The 16,675-nt window shown below is 44.3% G+C and overlaps 1 protein-coding gene across 8 annotated transcripts in view; it reads left to right on the plus strand.

Annotated features, from left to right (window-relative positions):
- Positions 1–16,675, plus strand: part of APLP2 (amyloid beta precursor like protein 2) — a 73,485-nt gene that overhangs the window by 47,717 nt on the left and 9,093 nt on the right. For 2 of the 8 annotated variants that reach the window (XM_002822702.6, XM_002822701.6), the window contains exons 4-13: positions 1,207–1,319; positions 2,116–2,312; positions 2,804–3,012; positions 4,096–4,263; positions 7,176–7,306; positions 8,233–8,307; positions 9,521–9,679; positions 10,516–10,644; positions 14,111–14,210; positions 16,049–16,201. In XM_002822702.6, the coding sequence (XP_002822748.1) occupies positions 1,207–1,319; positions 2,116–2,312; positions 2,804–3,012; positions 4,096–4,263; positions 7,176–7,306; positions 8,233–8,307; positions 9,521–9,679; positions 10,516–10,644; positions 14,111–14,210; positions 16,049–16,201 (1,434 nt within the window). Of the gene's footprint in view, positions 1–1,206; positions 1,320–2,115; positions 2,313–2,803; positions 3,013–4,095; positions 4,264–7,175; positions 7,337–8,232; positions 8,308–9,520; positions 9,680–10,515; positions 10,645–14,110; positions 14,211–16,048; positions 16,202–16,675 lie in introns of all 8 variants that reach the window. The other 6 variants (XM_054525438.2, XM_054525439.2, XM_002822703.6 and 3 more) reach the window with 3 other exon arrangements.

Consider the following 16,675-nt stretch of genomic DNA (forward strand, 5'->3'; position numbering starts at 1 on the left):
CTGCCCACCTGTGCAACCACCATCAGTTCATGAGCCACTCTTCCTCCTTCTATAGGCCCACTCCCTCACAACCCTGATTATTTGGAAACAAATCAGATACCATTTTTTCCCCGTAAATAAACAGCTATGTGTATCTTTCTTCCAACTTTTTGGGACAAGTTTTAGAAAATGTAATAGTGAATACCTCTATACCCTTTACCTAGATTCTCCAATTTTGCCTGAAGTTTTTCTCTCTCTGCATCTTATATATATTTTTGTGTTGCCAAACCATTTGAAAGTAAGTTGGGATATCATGACAGTTCATTTCTAAGTATTTCAGCTGGTTTCTCCTAAGAGCCAGGGACATTCTCCTATATATAATGACAATACAGTTGTCATGTTTGGAAATTTTCCTAAGTATCCAACTAGTGTTCTTTATAGCTTCCTTTTTAAAAGGATCACATACTACATTTCATCTAGAATAGTTCCCTAGTCTTTCTTTAAAAACAAAAACTTTCATGACAATGGTATTTTTTAAGAGTCTATGCCATTTGTTTAACATAATGTCCCTGAATTTGGATGTGTCTTATTGTTTTAGCATGATTAAATTCAAATGATAATATACTTTGGCAGAAATACTGTGTAGGTGATATGTTATTTTTAGGACATCACACATATCAGTTTGCTCATTATCAGTGATGTTAAATTGGTTATCTGGCTAAGGTAGTTTTTTTGCCGAGGCTTCCCACTGTAAAGGCACCTTTGCCCCTTTGTAATTAATCATTGATTATTCTTACTGGATTCAATTATTACATCGTGTTTTGTCTAAAGTAAGATTCATCTGTACTTCAGTTGAACACCTGGTTTTAGTTTCTTGGGCATTTGATTAGAGAGGTGTGGGCAGGAATAAGGAAGGCAGAGCTGTGTGGGGAGAGTAGCTGCGTGTGTTTGAGGTGGGCGTGGAGGTGATCCTGTTATATTCCCCGTCACATGTTGCTGTAGCCCTGCGGTGAGACTGCATCATGGCTCTGACAGGTTGGTGAGTTCTTGTGGCTGCTTGGCTAGAACTGTACCGTCCAGTCAGCCTTTGAAGGTACGAGATGTGCATCTGCTCGTATACATTAGACTGCTCCTGGCTGTGTAGACTATCATCATAAACTTCAGTGAGGGGCATTTTCACCTTGAAATCATGGTCAGATCCGCTCTGACAAAGGTTCTCTTTTCCAGTGGGTGAATTTGTAAGTGATGTTCTGCTAGTTCCAGAAAAGTGCCAGTTTTTCCACAAAGAGCGGATGGAGGTGTGCGAGAATCACCAGCACTGGCACACGGTAGTCAAAGAGGTAAGAGAACTGAGGGGGGGAAAGTCAGCTGTTGTTGTATCTATTAAGAGAGAAGGTAGCACTTTTCTCCAAATCTCACCATGCTTTTAAGTTAGTTTTGTTTCCTTCTTACCTCCTTAAGGTTTACAATTACGTCTGTCTTATAAGTTAGAAATATTTGGGAGAGAAGTAGGTATTTGTGTAGGAGAGCTCAGTGTTGACAGTCAGCTCCTGAAGTTGAGGATGTTAAGGAGGTGGCTGAGCGAGAATACTGTATGCTGCTGGTGAGGCTCCTGGGAAACCATCCTGGCCCTAAGGCCTGCACGGAAATCGCCAGTTATAGAAAATACAGGTCTGGACATATGCACAGGCAGGACTGCATGCCATCTCACTTTCCTGGTGGCAAGAAATACCCTTTCTTGTCTTCTGTAATTAGGTTGGCTCTGCTCTTTGGTCAGTAATCTTCCTTTGGTCAAATACTGAAGTAGTGCTTGCACCAGTGATGAATATCAATTAACGTTGACCACCTTATCTGCCTTTGGTCATTATTAGAAAAAAATGCTCTTTTCCTGACTTTTTTCCACATTTGGAATTTCAGTATTTTTGGACCAGATCATGTTTCCCCATTGTAAATTAAAATTTATAAATCTTACAATAATATTATTACAATTTTTTTTGACATAAAATGTATGTGTTCATAAGAGAAAGCATTGCTAAGTGATTTGATAAGGGTTTATTTTGGAGGGTAGAGATCGGAGTGTATTTGACCACGTTTACTCTGGAGTATGTTCTGATGTGGTCTGTGGGTTTCTTTTAGGCATGTCTGACTCAGGGAATGACCTTATATAGCTATGGCATGCTGCTCCCATGTGGGGTAGACCAGTTCCATGGCACTGAATATGTGTGCTGCCCTCAGACAAAGATTATTGGATCTGTGTCAAAAGAAGAGGAGGAGGAAGAGGACGATGAAGAGGAAGAGGAAGATGAAGAGGAAGACTATGATGTTTATAAAAGGTAACTCTTCTACTTGGAGCTGTGAAGTCGTTTTGCCTTTTTGTTAGCCCTTCTGTAAAGACAGCTGCTGGCTGCTAGTCCCTCACTTCTGGATAAACTGGGCATTCCTTTGTTCTGCTAGTTGATTAAGCTCGCATTTCATTCTAGCCATCGCCAATCACAGGAGTACCTGTGATTTTTGTGTTTACGTCATTCTGGGCTGTTATTTTCTGCAGGTTACTATGATATTTTTTAAGAGTCCGTGCCATTTGTTTAACATAATATCCCTGAATTTGGATTTGTCTTATTGTTTTATCATGATTAGATTCAAATGTTCACAAATACTTCCCGTTTGCTGATGTAGCTGGGCTCAGGGGCTTAGTGGCACAGTGAAATGTGCGTTGAGCTTATTTCCTGCCTCTGTTCTGGTGTTTCAGAATAGAGAAGGGACCCATTGTTGTGCTTTGCACATAGGAGCTATTAACCTTCCTTTTTTCTATTTTGGCCTTCAGTGAATTTCCTACTGAAGCAGATCTGGAAGACTTCACAGAAGCAGCTGTGGATGAGGAAGATGAGGATGAGGAAGAAGGGGAGGAAGTGGTGGAGGACCGAGATTACTACTATGACACCTTCAAAGGAGATGACTACAATGAGGAGAATCCTACTGAACCCGGCAGCGACAGCACCATGTCAGACAAGGAAATTACTCATGATGTCAAAGGTAACCCCACGTAGAGCCATGGCTTTGAAATGCATGTGGTAATTATTCACTTAGACTTTTGCATTGCGTCTGTTACAGGTAAGTCAGTCACAGAAGGAAAGGTGTGGTATCTCTGCACTGAAGGTGAGTTCAGCTCTCCAGTGCAGTGATGGTGCCGTCTTAACAAAGTGGGCGGGCAGGCACATCCAGGGAGAGATGTAGGATTGAATTAGAGAACAGGGACTAGAGAGTAAGAGAGACAACATAGTCCGCCCTTCAGCAGGATTCTTCCACATTCATCCTAAAACGTTCCCTCCCCAAGGGGAGCTCCCGTCTTCGATACCACTCAAGTTCTGGCCTCCTAGAATAGAAATGGTTTTCCTTTTCCTGCTTGTCTTCTAATCTGTAGGCTGCCCTATTTGTCCAGATGTTTTAGTTGGGAGGGTGAAATTTATTGACCTGCTGGTAACAGATTGGGGCCTGCAGTTTTTTTTTTTCATCTTGCCAATTAAAACACAAAAAGGTTGCAGTCGGTCCAGAGCCATTAACATGCAGCCTCCTGCTGATCGTATATTCAAAACCAATTAAGATGTGAAGAATTATTTAGGACCCAAGTTGGGGGAAATTATTTAACCAGTTGAGAAGTTTATGATTTGCCTTAGAGAACATAAAGGTGGGAAACAATTGTCCATTCTAGGTGCTTGTCTTTACTACAGATATCACCACTTAAAGCAGCCTTTCCACTCACATTGTCTCCTGAATAGACAAACTAGGCAGATATCTCCACTGAACAGATCAGAAATGTGAGGCTCTCACAGCTGTGAGACAAAGGAATTGCTCTACATCAATCTAAACTCAGATCTAGACTCCAGAGGGTGCCAAAAAAATATTTATCCCAGTTCCTAAATGTCTCTACTCTGTGGGGAAGCAACTTGTCCTCAGCAAGGCTGGCCTGAGCTGGAGTGTTCGGCCAACCAGGGCCTCCAGGCTCCACCCAGTCTCAGGCCTCCCCCAGCCCATCCCCCGGCTTGCCGGCCTGTAGCATTTTGAAGCATTTGACGTCACTGCCTCTGTCCTGCTGACACTCTGACCATTTTCACACAGCTGTCTGCTCCCAGGAGGCGATGACGGGGCCCTGCCGGGCCGTGATGCCTCGTTGGTACTTCGACCTCTCCAAGGGAAAGTGCGTGCGCTTTATATATGGCGGCTGCGGCGGCAACAGGAACAATTTTGAGTCTGAGGATTATTGTATGGCTGTGTGTAAAGCGATGAGTAAGTCCTGCCTCGCGCTGGTCCTGTGCGGCAGCACCGTCCTGTCCGGCGTCCGTCTCCCTGCCGTCTTCGTGGCTGCATCTGTGTGGTGTCCCTGCCCACTCGGGTGTTTGCTGTCGGTCGTCTTCCCCTCATCTTTGTGCTTTCTAGATCTAGGCTTTGCTCTCCTGCCGGCGGTGGTAAGCTCAGTTCTTGTGTCCTGTGCTCACCGTGTGTCTGGTGGTGCTTGGTGGTGAAGGTGCGTACCCACCTTGGTATAGCGAGCAGCAGGGCCAGGGGCTTGTTCTTTCTCGTCTGGCTTTGGAGTCTGCAGGCCCCCAGGCCACTATAGTATTGGTGGGGAAGGCAGCTGTCCCCTGGGCTGGCTCTAGCTTAGAGGCACTGAACATTCCTGTCTTTGAACTGCCCTGTCACTGACCCCTGTGATGCATGCCAGCTCACGGGGCGCCTCCTCTCAAAAGGAGTGACAGTGAAGTACTTTGGGCAGTCTAGAATATTGAAATATCTTGCATAATGCAATCTAGAGAGAGCTAGCAGCCGAGTGGTAGTGACTCACTCTGTTTCTTCAATATTTTGCAACCGGGTCACACAGCTTTAGGAAGTGAGAGGATTTCAGTTGGTGTGTGCTTTGGTGTGACAGGAAGGTCAGTGGTTCAGTTGAGTTGGGTTTATGCTGGACGTTGGTAGGAAGAGTTTCTACCAAGAGTTTCCCTTTTCTCCACGGCTACTCCTTTTTCTCGTTAAGACCTTCAGTCTCTCACCTTGCAGCACTAACCTACACACTAGGAAAATCCTCAGGCCAGACAGTTTTTCTTGGTTCCTACTCTGGAATTTGTTGGAGTAATAATTTGCTGTGAAGGATTTGGCTGTAGCTTCTGATGGTTTTTCATTCACATGCTTTCATGTTCCCTCTTCCTTCGTTCTACCAAAAGATCTTTCAAATCTTAATGTAATATGGCAATGCTTGAGCGCTTTCCCTTCCAGCTCCAGGAAAGCTGTTTTTATTCGGTAACAGTTGAAAGGAGGCCTTAGGGAACCTTGGTGAATAAACTTTGCATTTTCAGGAAAGATTTAGAAATAGAAATTATTGTGATACTTACTACTTTGTAAAACTTGGGTTGAAGTCTGAGGAATCCCACTGAGTGTGGAGGTGGTGATCTCTACCCGAAGGGTCAGCTGGGTGGTGCTGTGAGACATGATGAGTGGCAGGTCTGTAAAACTCCCATTTGCTGTGGCTTGGATGAGATTTGCCTGGGAGAAGCTGTGTGTTCATGTTCTTGTGGGGCCTCTGCCTGGAGGGCTTTGCAGGTTGAGAAGCATCAAGTTTCCTTCCAGTGGGAGCATTTTTGTTCTTCTTTGAAGGGGCTGAGTCTGGCGGATGTGCTGGCTTCGTGAGTGGGTGATTCCACAGGGACCGAGGGTGTCTTCAGAAAAAAGCATTTCGGCCCGCTGTCCTCTCCACTCTGTTCCCAGGGAGGGTGGAAGCAGCCTGTGTTTGCTGTTATCTTTTTCCAGTCCAGCTATGTGAATCAAAGGCTCCGTCTCCAGCGCTCAGGCCTTTATAGCACAGGCACGTGTCGCTGATCCGCACGGTGGACTGCAGTGCTTGAAATTCTCCTCCACTGAACTTGCGAGTGTCTTGGGGAATGGCGTTTACTAAGTTATAGATTCTAATTTAGTTAATCTGAAAGTGGGATATTGACACCCTTTTAAAACTTACATAGGGCTCATATTCTTCATGACTTTAGTTGTCGTTTTTAGGTCTGTTAAATAAAGGGGCAAATAAAAGGTGCTTCCGACAGAAAAAAGTTGAACTGGCTGGCTAATTTGTAGCTGTATTCATCAATTTTACAGTTGTTTTAATGTATTACAATGATGCAATTCTAGAAATCAGGTGAATTTGCTTCCGAATTAAAAATCGGTTGAACCTTGGCATTCTCTCTCCACTGAGCTCTGAAATTGTGTCATAATCTATCAAGTAAGTCCACACCAGCTTGGGAAATCTTGTATGAATTAGGCTAATAAGTGTTACCTTAGGTATGTCTTGAGAGGCTGACTGAGCAAACTTGTCATCTCAGTCCTTTCCCTTATCAGGCTAAATTCCATTGTGCAGAGACTCACTTGCTTGGGCTCCATAAGAGATTATGCCCTTCCAGCAGTCGGGGGTGTTCCAATGGGCCTGTGCTCTGGGGAATGCTTGGGAAGCCCTATTAGTCAGTGTCGTGGATCAAAAAGCCCTATCTTCATATCGGTGAAAGGTGTCCTTGTCAAATAGAGCAACTCAGTTTTATCCTTGTTGGTTCTGTCACTGATGGTGGGGCTAAGAGTCTTTCACTGATATTGAAAACTCAAAATTATAGCTGGAGTGATTGGGACTTTCTCTACCCAGCGTATATGCAAAGAACATTCACTTGAGCCTGTTTTCCGTTGTAAATTAAGACTCAAAGATAGCCAGAAGAGCAGAGGTACCTGAGTAATAAATTTCTTTAAAAATAAGGAATTGCATAAAAGTGCCTCTAGGATCTGATTCCTGCCCTTGTCTCTGTTCAGATGCTCAGTTATGAGCAATAAGGTAGCTATTGTTTAGGTTTCCACGGTTCGAGCACTGAAGGGAAGGTATAGAAGAAACCACCTCTTTTCCAGCCCTGAGGTCTTAAGTAGATGCCTCATTGGTGCTGAAGCTGCCAGTAAATTGCTGTATTAGCGTGGGCTGACATGGTTGATGAATATTGTGTAAGGAAGATTGCCCACTGTAATCTAACCAAGTGAAGTCTTGGCAGATAGCAGCACCCTGCACTTAGAGAATGCCACAAAACAAATTGAGTCCATTCTGCAGGTCCTGAGCTGGGTTTTCTTCCTAGAGCACAGTGCACCTGATTCCAAAGAGAACTCCCTCTGTAATTTTGTTTCAGTTCCTCCAACTCCTCTGCCAACCAATGATGTTGATGTGTATTTCGAGACCTCTGCAGATGATAATGAGCATGCTCGCTTCCAGAAGGCTAAGGAGCAGCTGGAGATTCGGCACCGTAACCGAATGGACAGGGTAAACCTTGACAACTCCTTCATCTTCATGGTACTTGGCTTTGGGTAGCATGGTTCTCATAGCTGAAGAAAAGTAATAGCTTCTCCCTAGATTGTCATGCTGATGTATAAGGACTGGTGAGTCAGGAGAGAGTTATCAGTGGAGCTGCCTTCTGGGTGGGCTTCTTCACCACCTGCATTCAGATAGTATATAATATAATTACCCTCTGAGCACTTCCTATACCATTATCTGCCCTTATTTTTTTTTGCAATTAACTTCCTTTAAAATTTCTTTATTTTAAAGAAGGAAACTTTATATCACTGTTATCAATAAAAAGCTAGTACCATTTGCCGTGAGAAGAAAGTGACCAACCATACAAATATATTAGATGAAAGCAAACGTACTAATACATGCTAGCTAGATACTGCGTCTCTGGAAGGGTCTGAGTCTCAGAGATGTTTCTTTTCCTTTAAAAGGGTTATAAGAGAGCAGCAGGAATACCAAAGTGCAACTTTTCTTCTGGATTTACTCAGGATTGAAAGAGAATTGAAAAGGGAATGCCTTGCTAGGCCTAGGCTCCACCCCAAATCCCACACAGTCCCATGTTGGGCTTACAGTTTGCAAAATGCTCATTGTTTTATCCACATCAGCTCTGAAAAGTAGGTATTAACCTCAATTTTTTTGGTGAGGAGACTAAGGCACAGAGACTTAAATAACTTACCCAAGGTTATGTAACAAAGAGGTCATGGAATTGAGGCTCCATCTGGGGATAGTTGAGGCCTAGAACCTTCTGAGGCAGTAACAATGCTAAGCTCCTGAGGGATCGTGTGATTGGTTTCCTTTTGCAGTTTCCTATGAGATTTAGCATCTGACAGTGTTTTTAGCAAATGGAAGAGTTGTTTCGGGGTATTAATCACTGCTGATGGCGTTTTTGACCTTTGTTCTAGGTAAAGAAGGAATGGGAAGAGGCAGAGCTTCAAGCTAAGAACCTCCCCAAAGCAGAGAGGCAGACTCTGATTCAGGTAGGATGCCTTCTCCGGGGACATAGCTTTCAGCCTGACCATTGGAAAATACGGTCAGAGCCCCATTCCCAACAAAATTAGAATTGGACACCACCTCCTTTTAGGTGAGGGCTTACAAGGAAGTTGTAACTGGCCTATTTTTTTTTCACCTCGAGTATTGCTCACCTATGGTAGAAGGAAACCAAACCCCCACCAGAGCACATGTAATTCATGCCAGAAGGTAAGCTTAGCTCAGCTGCCTTCTGTTAATTCTGCTTTCCTGGCAGAAGTCCTCTGCCGTTTTTCAGTCTTAGACTGTGACTTGTTTTTCGGCAGTACTGAATTTTTTTTTAAGACTAATCGAAAGTCAAAGGATAGAAAATAAAGATCTCTGATACAATTCATCTCTAACTTTGTAGACTATAACTAAAATCATAACAGCAAACTGCATTCCCCTTCAGTAGAAGAGTGTTGCTAGGAATAGGGATAGCAATTTCCAGGACTGATTCGGTTTTTACAAAACTGATTTTGTAAATTTTAAATCATTTTATGTTTAGCTGAAATGTCTTTCCTCCTAATGTTAACACTTTAATAAAGTGTTAAAAAATAATCTTAAAGTGCTTTTTTATTGATCACTTAGAAAATCTAACAGTTTTAATTCCTACAGAAGTCAGTGCATCTTGTTCAGGAAAATTTAGTTCAGCAGGCTTAAACTGTACCTGTAAACCGGGCCGGATACCTCATGGATAACTTTGCCCTTCATGACTTTATTGATAGTAATGGCAAAAACCACAATTACTTTTGCACCAACCTAATGACAGGAATACTTCAACAGAACTTACCACATAACTGCCATTGGTCAGCGGTCTCAGAGTTTGGAAGCTGGTGCCTTGCTGCAATGTGGGAAGGACGGTGTTCTTTTTTTATGGTGCATGTTGAGAAACCAGGCCTTGGGCTTGCAGGCACTAGCACTTGCAGTTATACAGATACTAAGGAGGCCCTCTGACACTGAGATTTAACTTGCTCTCTTTAAAGAAGGAAGTAATTCTCCTGATAGAAGTAGAATGAAGGTAGGATGAAGTAGACTTTGGATCCTACCGTTGCTCCACTCTCTGAACCTGTTACCGTTTTGCATGGGCACTGACAGGAGAAGAAGCACTGGGGTCTAAGGTTGCTTGCTTAGGCTTCCTCTGGGTGCCACAAATCATGTGTGGTTCCTGCTGTCTTGGTTTAGCACTTCCAAGCCATGGTTAAAGCTTTAGAGAAGGAAGCAGCCAGTGAGAAGCAGCAGCTGGTGGAGACCCACCTGGCCCGAGTGGAAGCTATGCTGAACGACCGCCGTCGGATGGCTCTGGAGAACTACCTGGCTGCCTTGCAGTCTGACCCGCCACGGGTGAGTCCTGCCCCTAGCACTGCCTGCCCTGACGTGGTATATGTAGGGGACCAATGTATGACACTCAGGTCAGTAAAAGTCACATTTGTATGACAAGTTCTGGCAAAGCTGAAGCCTAAGGAAAGACGATGAGGGAGGAAAAGGTATTACATTCTAATATCTGTGTATATAAGCTAAGCATGACATCGCTTTATGCCTGTGTATACCACCTGTGATGTGGAAGTGTTTTACACTAGAAAAGTGTAACCTGGCAAAATTGATTGGTAATTATCCAGTTATTGAACTTCCATTCAAAGAATGAAAACATGCTTTTCATGAAGACTTTTGAACAAGTTACATTATAAATAAGATTATGAAGAAAGGGGTAAAGTAATTTCTTCTGAAACTCTTGTGTGAGTGGTCTCAAACGATTTTGTCCCTTAACACTAACCTGCCTTGCTTTGGGGGATGGAAAGTATTAGGAGGATATTTGTATCCTTAAGTAAGCCGGTTAAAGTCTTTTCTCTTTGGGCGACACAGGAGACTACCTAGCTTATAATTCAGGTGTCAGAGGCTGAGCCAGGAAAAAGGACAGATCAGAAGAGAACAGTGGGCTGGAGATTCTGGAAAATACTGTACGTTAAGGAGCCAGTATAACTTTGGAACTTAGTTTTGCTATTTTACCTAGACAGTTTTTTTTGTTACTTGGTAAGCTAAAAAAGCTTTCCAAGTTACAGCTTTCATTCTGGTGCCTAGCTGAGCTTTACATTCTTAGGTGAACTTTTTAAGCTTTTGTTTTCCTGCCTATTTTCAATTCTCTAGTCTCTGGATATTAAAACAACTGTTCTGTCTTGCAGCCTCATCGCATTCTCCAGGCCTTACGGCGTTATGTCCGTGCTGAGAACAAAGATCGCCTACATACCATCCGTCATTACCAGCATGTGTTGGCTGTTGACCCAGAAAAGGCGGCCCAGATGAAATCCCAGGTACAGTAGATGTAGTAGAAATTGCTGCTGTGAGGGCATTTCCAGTGGGGAACATAATGCCTTGACTAGTGGTTGAACAGCACTGCTAGTTGCACTTGCTATTAGTTCTTAGAAAATGAGTTTTGATTTCCGAAGACATTCGGTGGGTGAGCTGGTTTTTGTAAGGGCACTATTTTTAAAACATCTTTTTAAATACTTTTTAATATTAACTACTTTATACTTAAACAATTTCTGAATTTTTTTTATATCATTTATTTCTGATGTAGGGTATTGCCAGAACCAATATTCAAGATCCTTTTCTAGGTATATTTATCAAGCAGATCTTAAAAATTGGTCTCTTGTTTTGTGCAGTATAGTTTTTGTTTAGACAGACACTTTTACATTCCTAGGTTTTGTCCAGCTTTACTTTCATCTATAGAGGTTTGTTTCTGGTTCCTATTTCTAATATTGGTGGTGTTCATATATTAACTTGAGTTTTACTTTTTTGTATTCATAAAAATGAGCTTGCCTACAAGACTGCTAGCTTCCGTTTAAACCAGGAAGTCTCGTAGCTCAGCCTGTTAGTTTTCCTAAAGGGCCTTACAGTAACAACGCTGATCTTACTTGATTTCCTCTCATATTGTAAATACAGTGCTGTGCTGATTGTGAGTGCCAGGGTACATGGGCTCACTTACTGCACAGGTGGTGGCCTGTCAGCCCAGAAACCTTCCTTCCCCACAGCTGCTATGTGTGCGAAGATGAAAAGCTAATGTGCCTAAAGGCCTAAAGGCCTTTGGAGTATTGGAGCTGAGCTGCTCCATTTGTGGAGCCGGGGTCTGTCTCAGTGCCAGACTCCACACTGGCATTCAGTGCTGCCGGGTTGACTCCCTTGAGTGCCCTTGAGCAGCTCACACGCTAGTGTAGACATAATAACTGTAAAGGTGAAGAGCAGGTGTTTTTTTGTCTTTTGTTTGTTTGTTTGAGACGGAGTCCACTCTGTCACTCAGGCTGGGCTGCAATGGCGCCATCTCAGCTCACTGCAACCTCCACCTCCCGGGTTCAAATGATTCTCTTGCTTCAACCTCCCGAGTAGCTGGGATTACAGGCGCCCACCACAACGCCTGGTTAAGTTTTGTAGTTTCAGTAGAGACAGGGTTTCACCGTATTGGCCAGGCTGGTCTTGGGCTCCTGGCCTCAGGTAATCCGCCCACCTCTGCCTCCCAAAGTTCTAGGATTACAGGCGTGAGCCACCACCCCCAGCCTAGAGCAGGTGTTCTTAGATATACAGAGTTCATTTCAGAAGCTGGTTGTTTTGGGGAATAAAAGAACTCAGGCTTCTAAAGAGTGGGAAGAATGTGGAAAGGGGCTGGGTTGGAGACCCTAAGAGGCATCTGGTGTGGGCCTGGAGCTCAGGGCTTTGCTTCACGCTGGATGTAGCAGAAGAGGAGAAAGTCCAAGAGGCCTGGATGGAAAATGCATGCATCTGGACAGGACTTAGGCTCTTGGGGTCTACATGATTTTTTTGAAAAGACTTAATCACTTTCCAAACTTTCTGTTTTAAAATTAAATTATTGTGTGGTATTCTAGCCAGTTTTGTGTGAGAGTAGAAGGGAAGGAGAGATTTTGATCGGTATATTAAATTAATAGAGAATTCCTGCAAGTGAGATCGAGCTTCCACGCCAAGTAATGTGGGAAGTAGAATGCTCCCATTTAAACACCTTTGGGGAGAAAACCCAGCTCTCCTGTCTGCTACTTACTACCTGCTCTTAGCTGTAATTCCGGCAAAGCTTGCCTTCTGCCTTGTTCCCTATTCTGTTATCTAAACACCAGAAAAATTTGCAGATATTCAGCCTGTTGTAACTTGTGCCATATCTGCTTGTCTGGATATGAGTGAGATGGTGCTTTTTACCCCCATACTATAGCCAGTGGTTTGCTGTAGAGACACTAATTTGCAGTCTCCCACTCTTTGGTTCTTGTCCTCTGTGAGTGTATGAACCTTCCTCTGTCACGTGGCTCCTGGTTCCTCTGGGGAGGTGCAGCAGGACAACCCTTGCTGAACCCGTGGGTGTTGCATTTTGCCTTCATTTGCATTTTTTCTTCAAGGCACTCACTCTTGTGCTTTCCTTGATTGACAGAATGGGAAATATAAAATTAAATTGCTTTCATCCTTGCTTTGAAAGGTCAGAGTGGTGTCAGTCTCCAATAAAAGCATCTTTCCATTTAGCTTTTTTTTTCATTTTGATCCTTCATGTTAATGGCGTCAAGCCCACATAATTAATCCATTGGTTTCCAGCACCCTCTTTAGGAAAAGCTTGGTAATTGCAGGTCTAACCAGGCAGGGATGACTTTGCTTGAAAAGCCTGTGGGAGCTACAGCAACACACCTTGCCATGTCGTTGGGGTGGATGCTAGCCCAAGTCACCTTTCACTTCCATCCTGAAAAGCTGTAAAAATAGTGACCACTTCTAATGGCCTTTTTTTTTTTTTTTTTTAAATGAACAACCTTAGAACTTTTGCATTCAGAAAAGGCAGTGAGCTATGGTAGATGAGTCTTCCTTTATCACCCCCTTAAAATCAGGTTTATTTATACCTCAGCATGAGTTTTTCAAAAAATAGCAATTTAGTCAAATAGGAATAAACTAATTCTTTATTTACCACAATAATCATTTAAGCAATTGCTTCACTAAGCAAAATCCATAATGGTTCCCTCTGTCGCCAAGTCTACGTTTCAGCCAGTAATTTCAGTCTTTTTTAATCCCATCTAATCTGACCAGTGGTAGAAATCAACTGACTCTTCTTTCACTCAGCAAAACCTTACTGAACGTTCAGCATTATACAAATTAGGGTTTTTTTTTTAAACTCAATATAATTAGTATTAAGTGCCTTATATGAAAATCCAGTAGCTAGTGGCTATTTTTTAATAAATTGTCTCTTTAACTTGGAGCACTCTCGGGATAAATTCTCACATCAGCTGGGGGAATTATACAGTCTGTTTTTTTTTGAGACAGGATCTTGCTCTGTTGCCTAGGTTGGAGTGCAGTAGCACAGTCACAGCTCACTGTAGCCTAAACCTCCGGGGCTCCAGTGATCCTCCAGCCTTAGCCTCCCAGGTAGCCGTGACTGCAGGCACACAGTACTATGCCTTGCTAATTTTTGTATTTTTGGTAGAGACAGGGTTTCATCATGTTGGCCAGGCTGGTCTCAAACTCCTTGGCTCCAGTGATCCTGCTGTCTCACCCTCCCAAAGTGCTGAAATTACAGGTGTGAGCCACCACGCCCAGGCTGAACAAGGTCTTATACTTTAGCAGTCAGTAAATATGGCGTGAGGATTAATACATTTCCCCTGACCAGTTGCTTTGCTAGACTCTGTAGAGAATATACTTTGTAAAGTGGTTTTCCAGAAGTTGTGTCGATGTTCCAGCTGCAAGTTCCCTCCTGGCCTAGTTGTTTTCAGTCACAACACCTCTCCACTGTAACTCTGCTTCCAGGTGATGACACATCTCCACGTGATTGAAGAAAGAAGGAACCAAAGCCTCTCTCTGCTCTACAAAGTACCTTATGTAGCCCAAGAAATTCAAGAGGAAATTGGTGGGTACCAGCTGTTTGTGTCAAGGTCATGTGGGACTTCTTGCAGAGGCTCAGGAGTGAAAGCTGGGCAAGAGTAGAGAGATGAGCAAGCAAGGCCCGTCAAGTGGGGCATTAGCACACCCTGGCTTCAGAAGCCTGGAATCCACTGGAGCTTTCATGGCAAGGTGAAGGAGGGACCAAGGACAGATGCACTGGCTGTGAGCCATGGAGCCTTCGGTTTCATTGACCTTCACTGTGTTAGCGGAAGAATATCTGGGGTGTGAAATTGCAAGAGACTACGAGATTTCCTGTTACCATTTTCCTCCTTCGTTCTGATGATTTCAAGCACCTGATTTTATATAAATTCTCACCTCCTCCTCTCCCAGTCTTTATCTTCTTCATTTATTCAACAAATTTTATTATGGCTGCTGCGTGCATATCACAGAGTAAAATGGTCCACAAGCAGATAGTACCTGCTGGAATTCATGTGATGATAGGAGAAAAACAGATAATAAAACAAGAAATAAGTGTCAGGTGGTGATAAGTGCTGTGCAGAGTTAAAACTCGGGCGGAGTGGTAGAGAGCGGCCGGTGGGGGCGGTTGGCTCTGGGGATGGTGGCCTGAGATCCGAATGGTAAGATCACAGCAGGAGAGCACGTTGGTAGCAGAGGGAGCGGCAGCTACAAAGGCCCCAGGTGGAAGTCAGGCATCACATTTGAGTAGATCCGTGTGGCTACAACATAGCAAAGGGAATGCGGCCAAAGTATGCAGGGACAAGATCAGGAAGAAATTTCAGCAAAATCAAGGAGTTTGGATTTTGTTCTAGGATAATGGGTAGCCGTTAGAGGATTTTCAGCTAGGGAAAGACTAGATCTGGATTATGAATTTTTAAAAGCTCACTTGGCTGCTGTGTGTAGTCGATTAAAATTAGAAACCAGCCGGGAAGCGATTATAGAAATCCAGGAGAGAGCTGTTCGGAGTATGCACTGAAGGGGTGACGGGGTAGGAGAAGGAGTGCCCCAGGGACAGCTGGGGATGGTCTCTAGGATGTGTTCTGGTGGAAGTGTGTGGGGCTGCGCCCGGGGCTGCATGTGGGGTTGGGGGAGCGGCATCAAGAACTGCACTTAGTGTTCCACTGGGAGCAGCTCGGGGATGGTGGTACCATGGCCAGCTGAGGTGGAGAAGGAAATCTGGAGCTCTCTTGATACATGTTAACATATAAATTTCTGTTGGGTGTTATGTGGAGATGTAGGATTTAGGTGAGGCAGAGGTCAGGCAGTAGGTCCAGGATTCGGGCCTGGGAGTCATGGTATATGGTCAGTATTTAAAACTGGCATTGGGTAGAAGTAAGTCAGAGGGTATGAAGTGGTAGTTGTAGTTACGTAGGGTGGATACGTCTAGAGATGGGGTGGACAGCGTGAGGACTGTAGTTAGTAATATTGTACTATATACTAAAAATTTGCCGAGAGTAGATTTGGGGTATTCTTATTTAAAAAAAAAAAAAAAGGGAATTCTGGAAGGTGATCTGTGTGTTTGCTTGACTATGGAAATCATTTCACAGTGTATATGTGTATCAAAGCATTATATTGTAGACCTTAAATATGTACAATTTTTTAAACCCCCAAAATCTGTGGAGTTGTGGATACCACTTAACTGGAGTGTGGAGGTGGAGGCAGGGGTGCCTGGGATGGTGCCCTGGGGTCCCTGGTGCTGGGGCTCTGTGGTGCCACAGAATCAGGGAAGGTGTTTCAGGCGGGAACTGGGAGCCACAGTGGGGTCTTGGAGCTCTAGAGCATCCTGTGCCTGGACACCAGGCCCTTCTGAAGCCTGCTCTCTGTCCCCTGCCCTGTCTTCATCAGATGAGCTCCTTCAGGAGCAGCGTGCAGATATGGACCAGTTCACTGCCTCCATCTCAGAGACCCCTGTGGACGTCCGGGTGAGCTCTGAGGAGAGTGAGGAGATCCCACCGTTCCACCCCTTCCACCCCTTCCCAGCCTTACCTGAGAACGAAGGTGTGTATGGGCGACGGTGCCACTTCTGGGCAGCAGGGGGAGGAAAGATTGAGAGAATTGAAGTCAGTTTTTTGAAAACCAAATTGAGTTGGGAGATGGTGTTCCTGTGAGAGTCAGGGGAAGGGAGACCGGATTCATTGAGCGCCTACTGTGTGCAAGGACCCTGCTAGATGCTCTCAAATCATTGGTGTCAATGTCCCCATGAAGTTAAGACTAACTCTCCCATTTCAAGATAGGTCGCTTGAAACCCCCACTTCTTCCAACCTGTGCACTTCCCTACGTGCGGGAGGCACCTGTGCACTTCCCTACGTGCGGGAGGCACCTGTGCACTTCCCTACGTGCGGGAGGCACCTGTGCACTTCCCTACGTGCGGGAGGCACCTGTGCACTTCCCTACGTGCGGGAGGCACCTGTGCACTTCCCTACGTGCGGGAGGCACCTGTGCACTTCCCTACGTGCGGGAGGCACCTGTGCA

Source organism: Pongo abelii, chromosome 9 (genome assembly GCF_028885655.2).
Source record: "Pongo abelii isolate AG06213 chromosome 9, NHGRI_mPonAbe1-v2.0_pri, whole genome shotgun sequence".
NCBI classification, from domain to species: Eukaryota; Metazoa; Chordata; class Mammalia; order Primates; family Hominidae; genus Pongo; species Pongo abelii.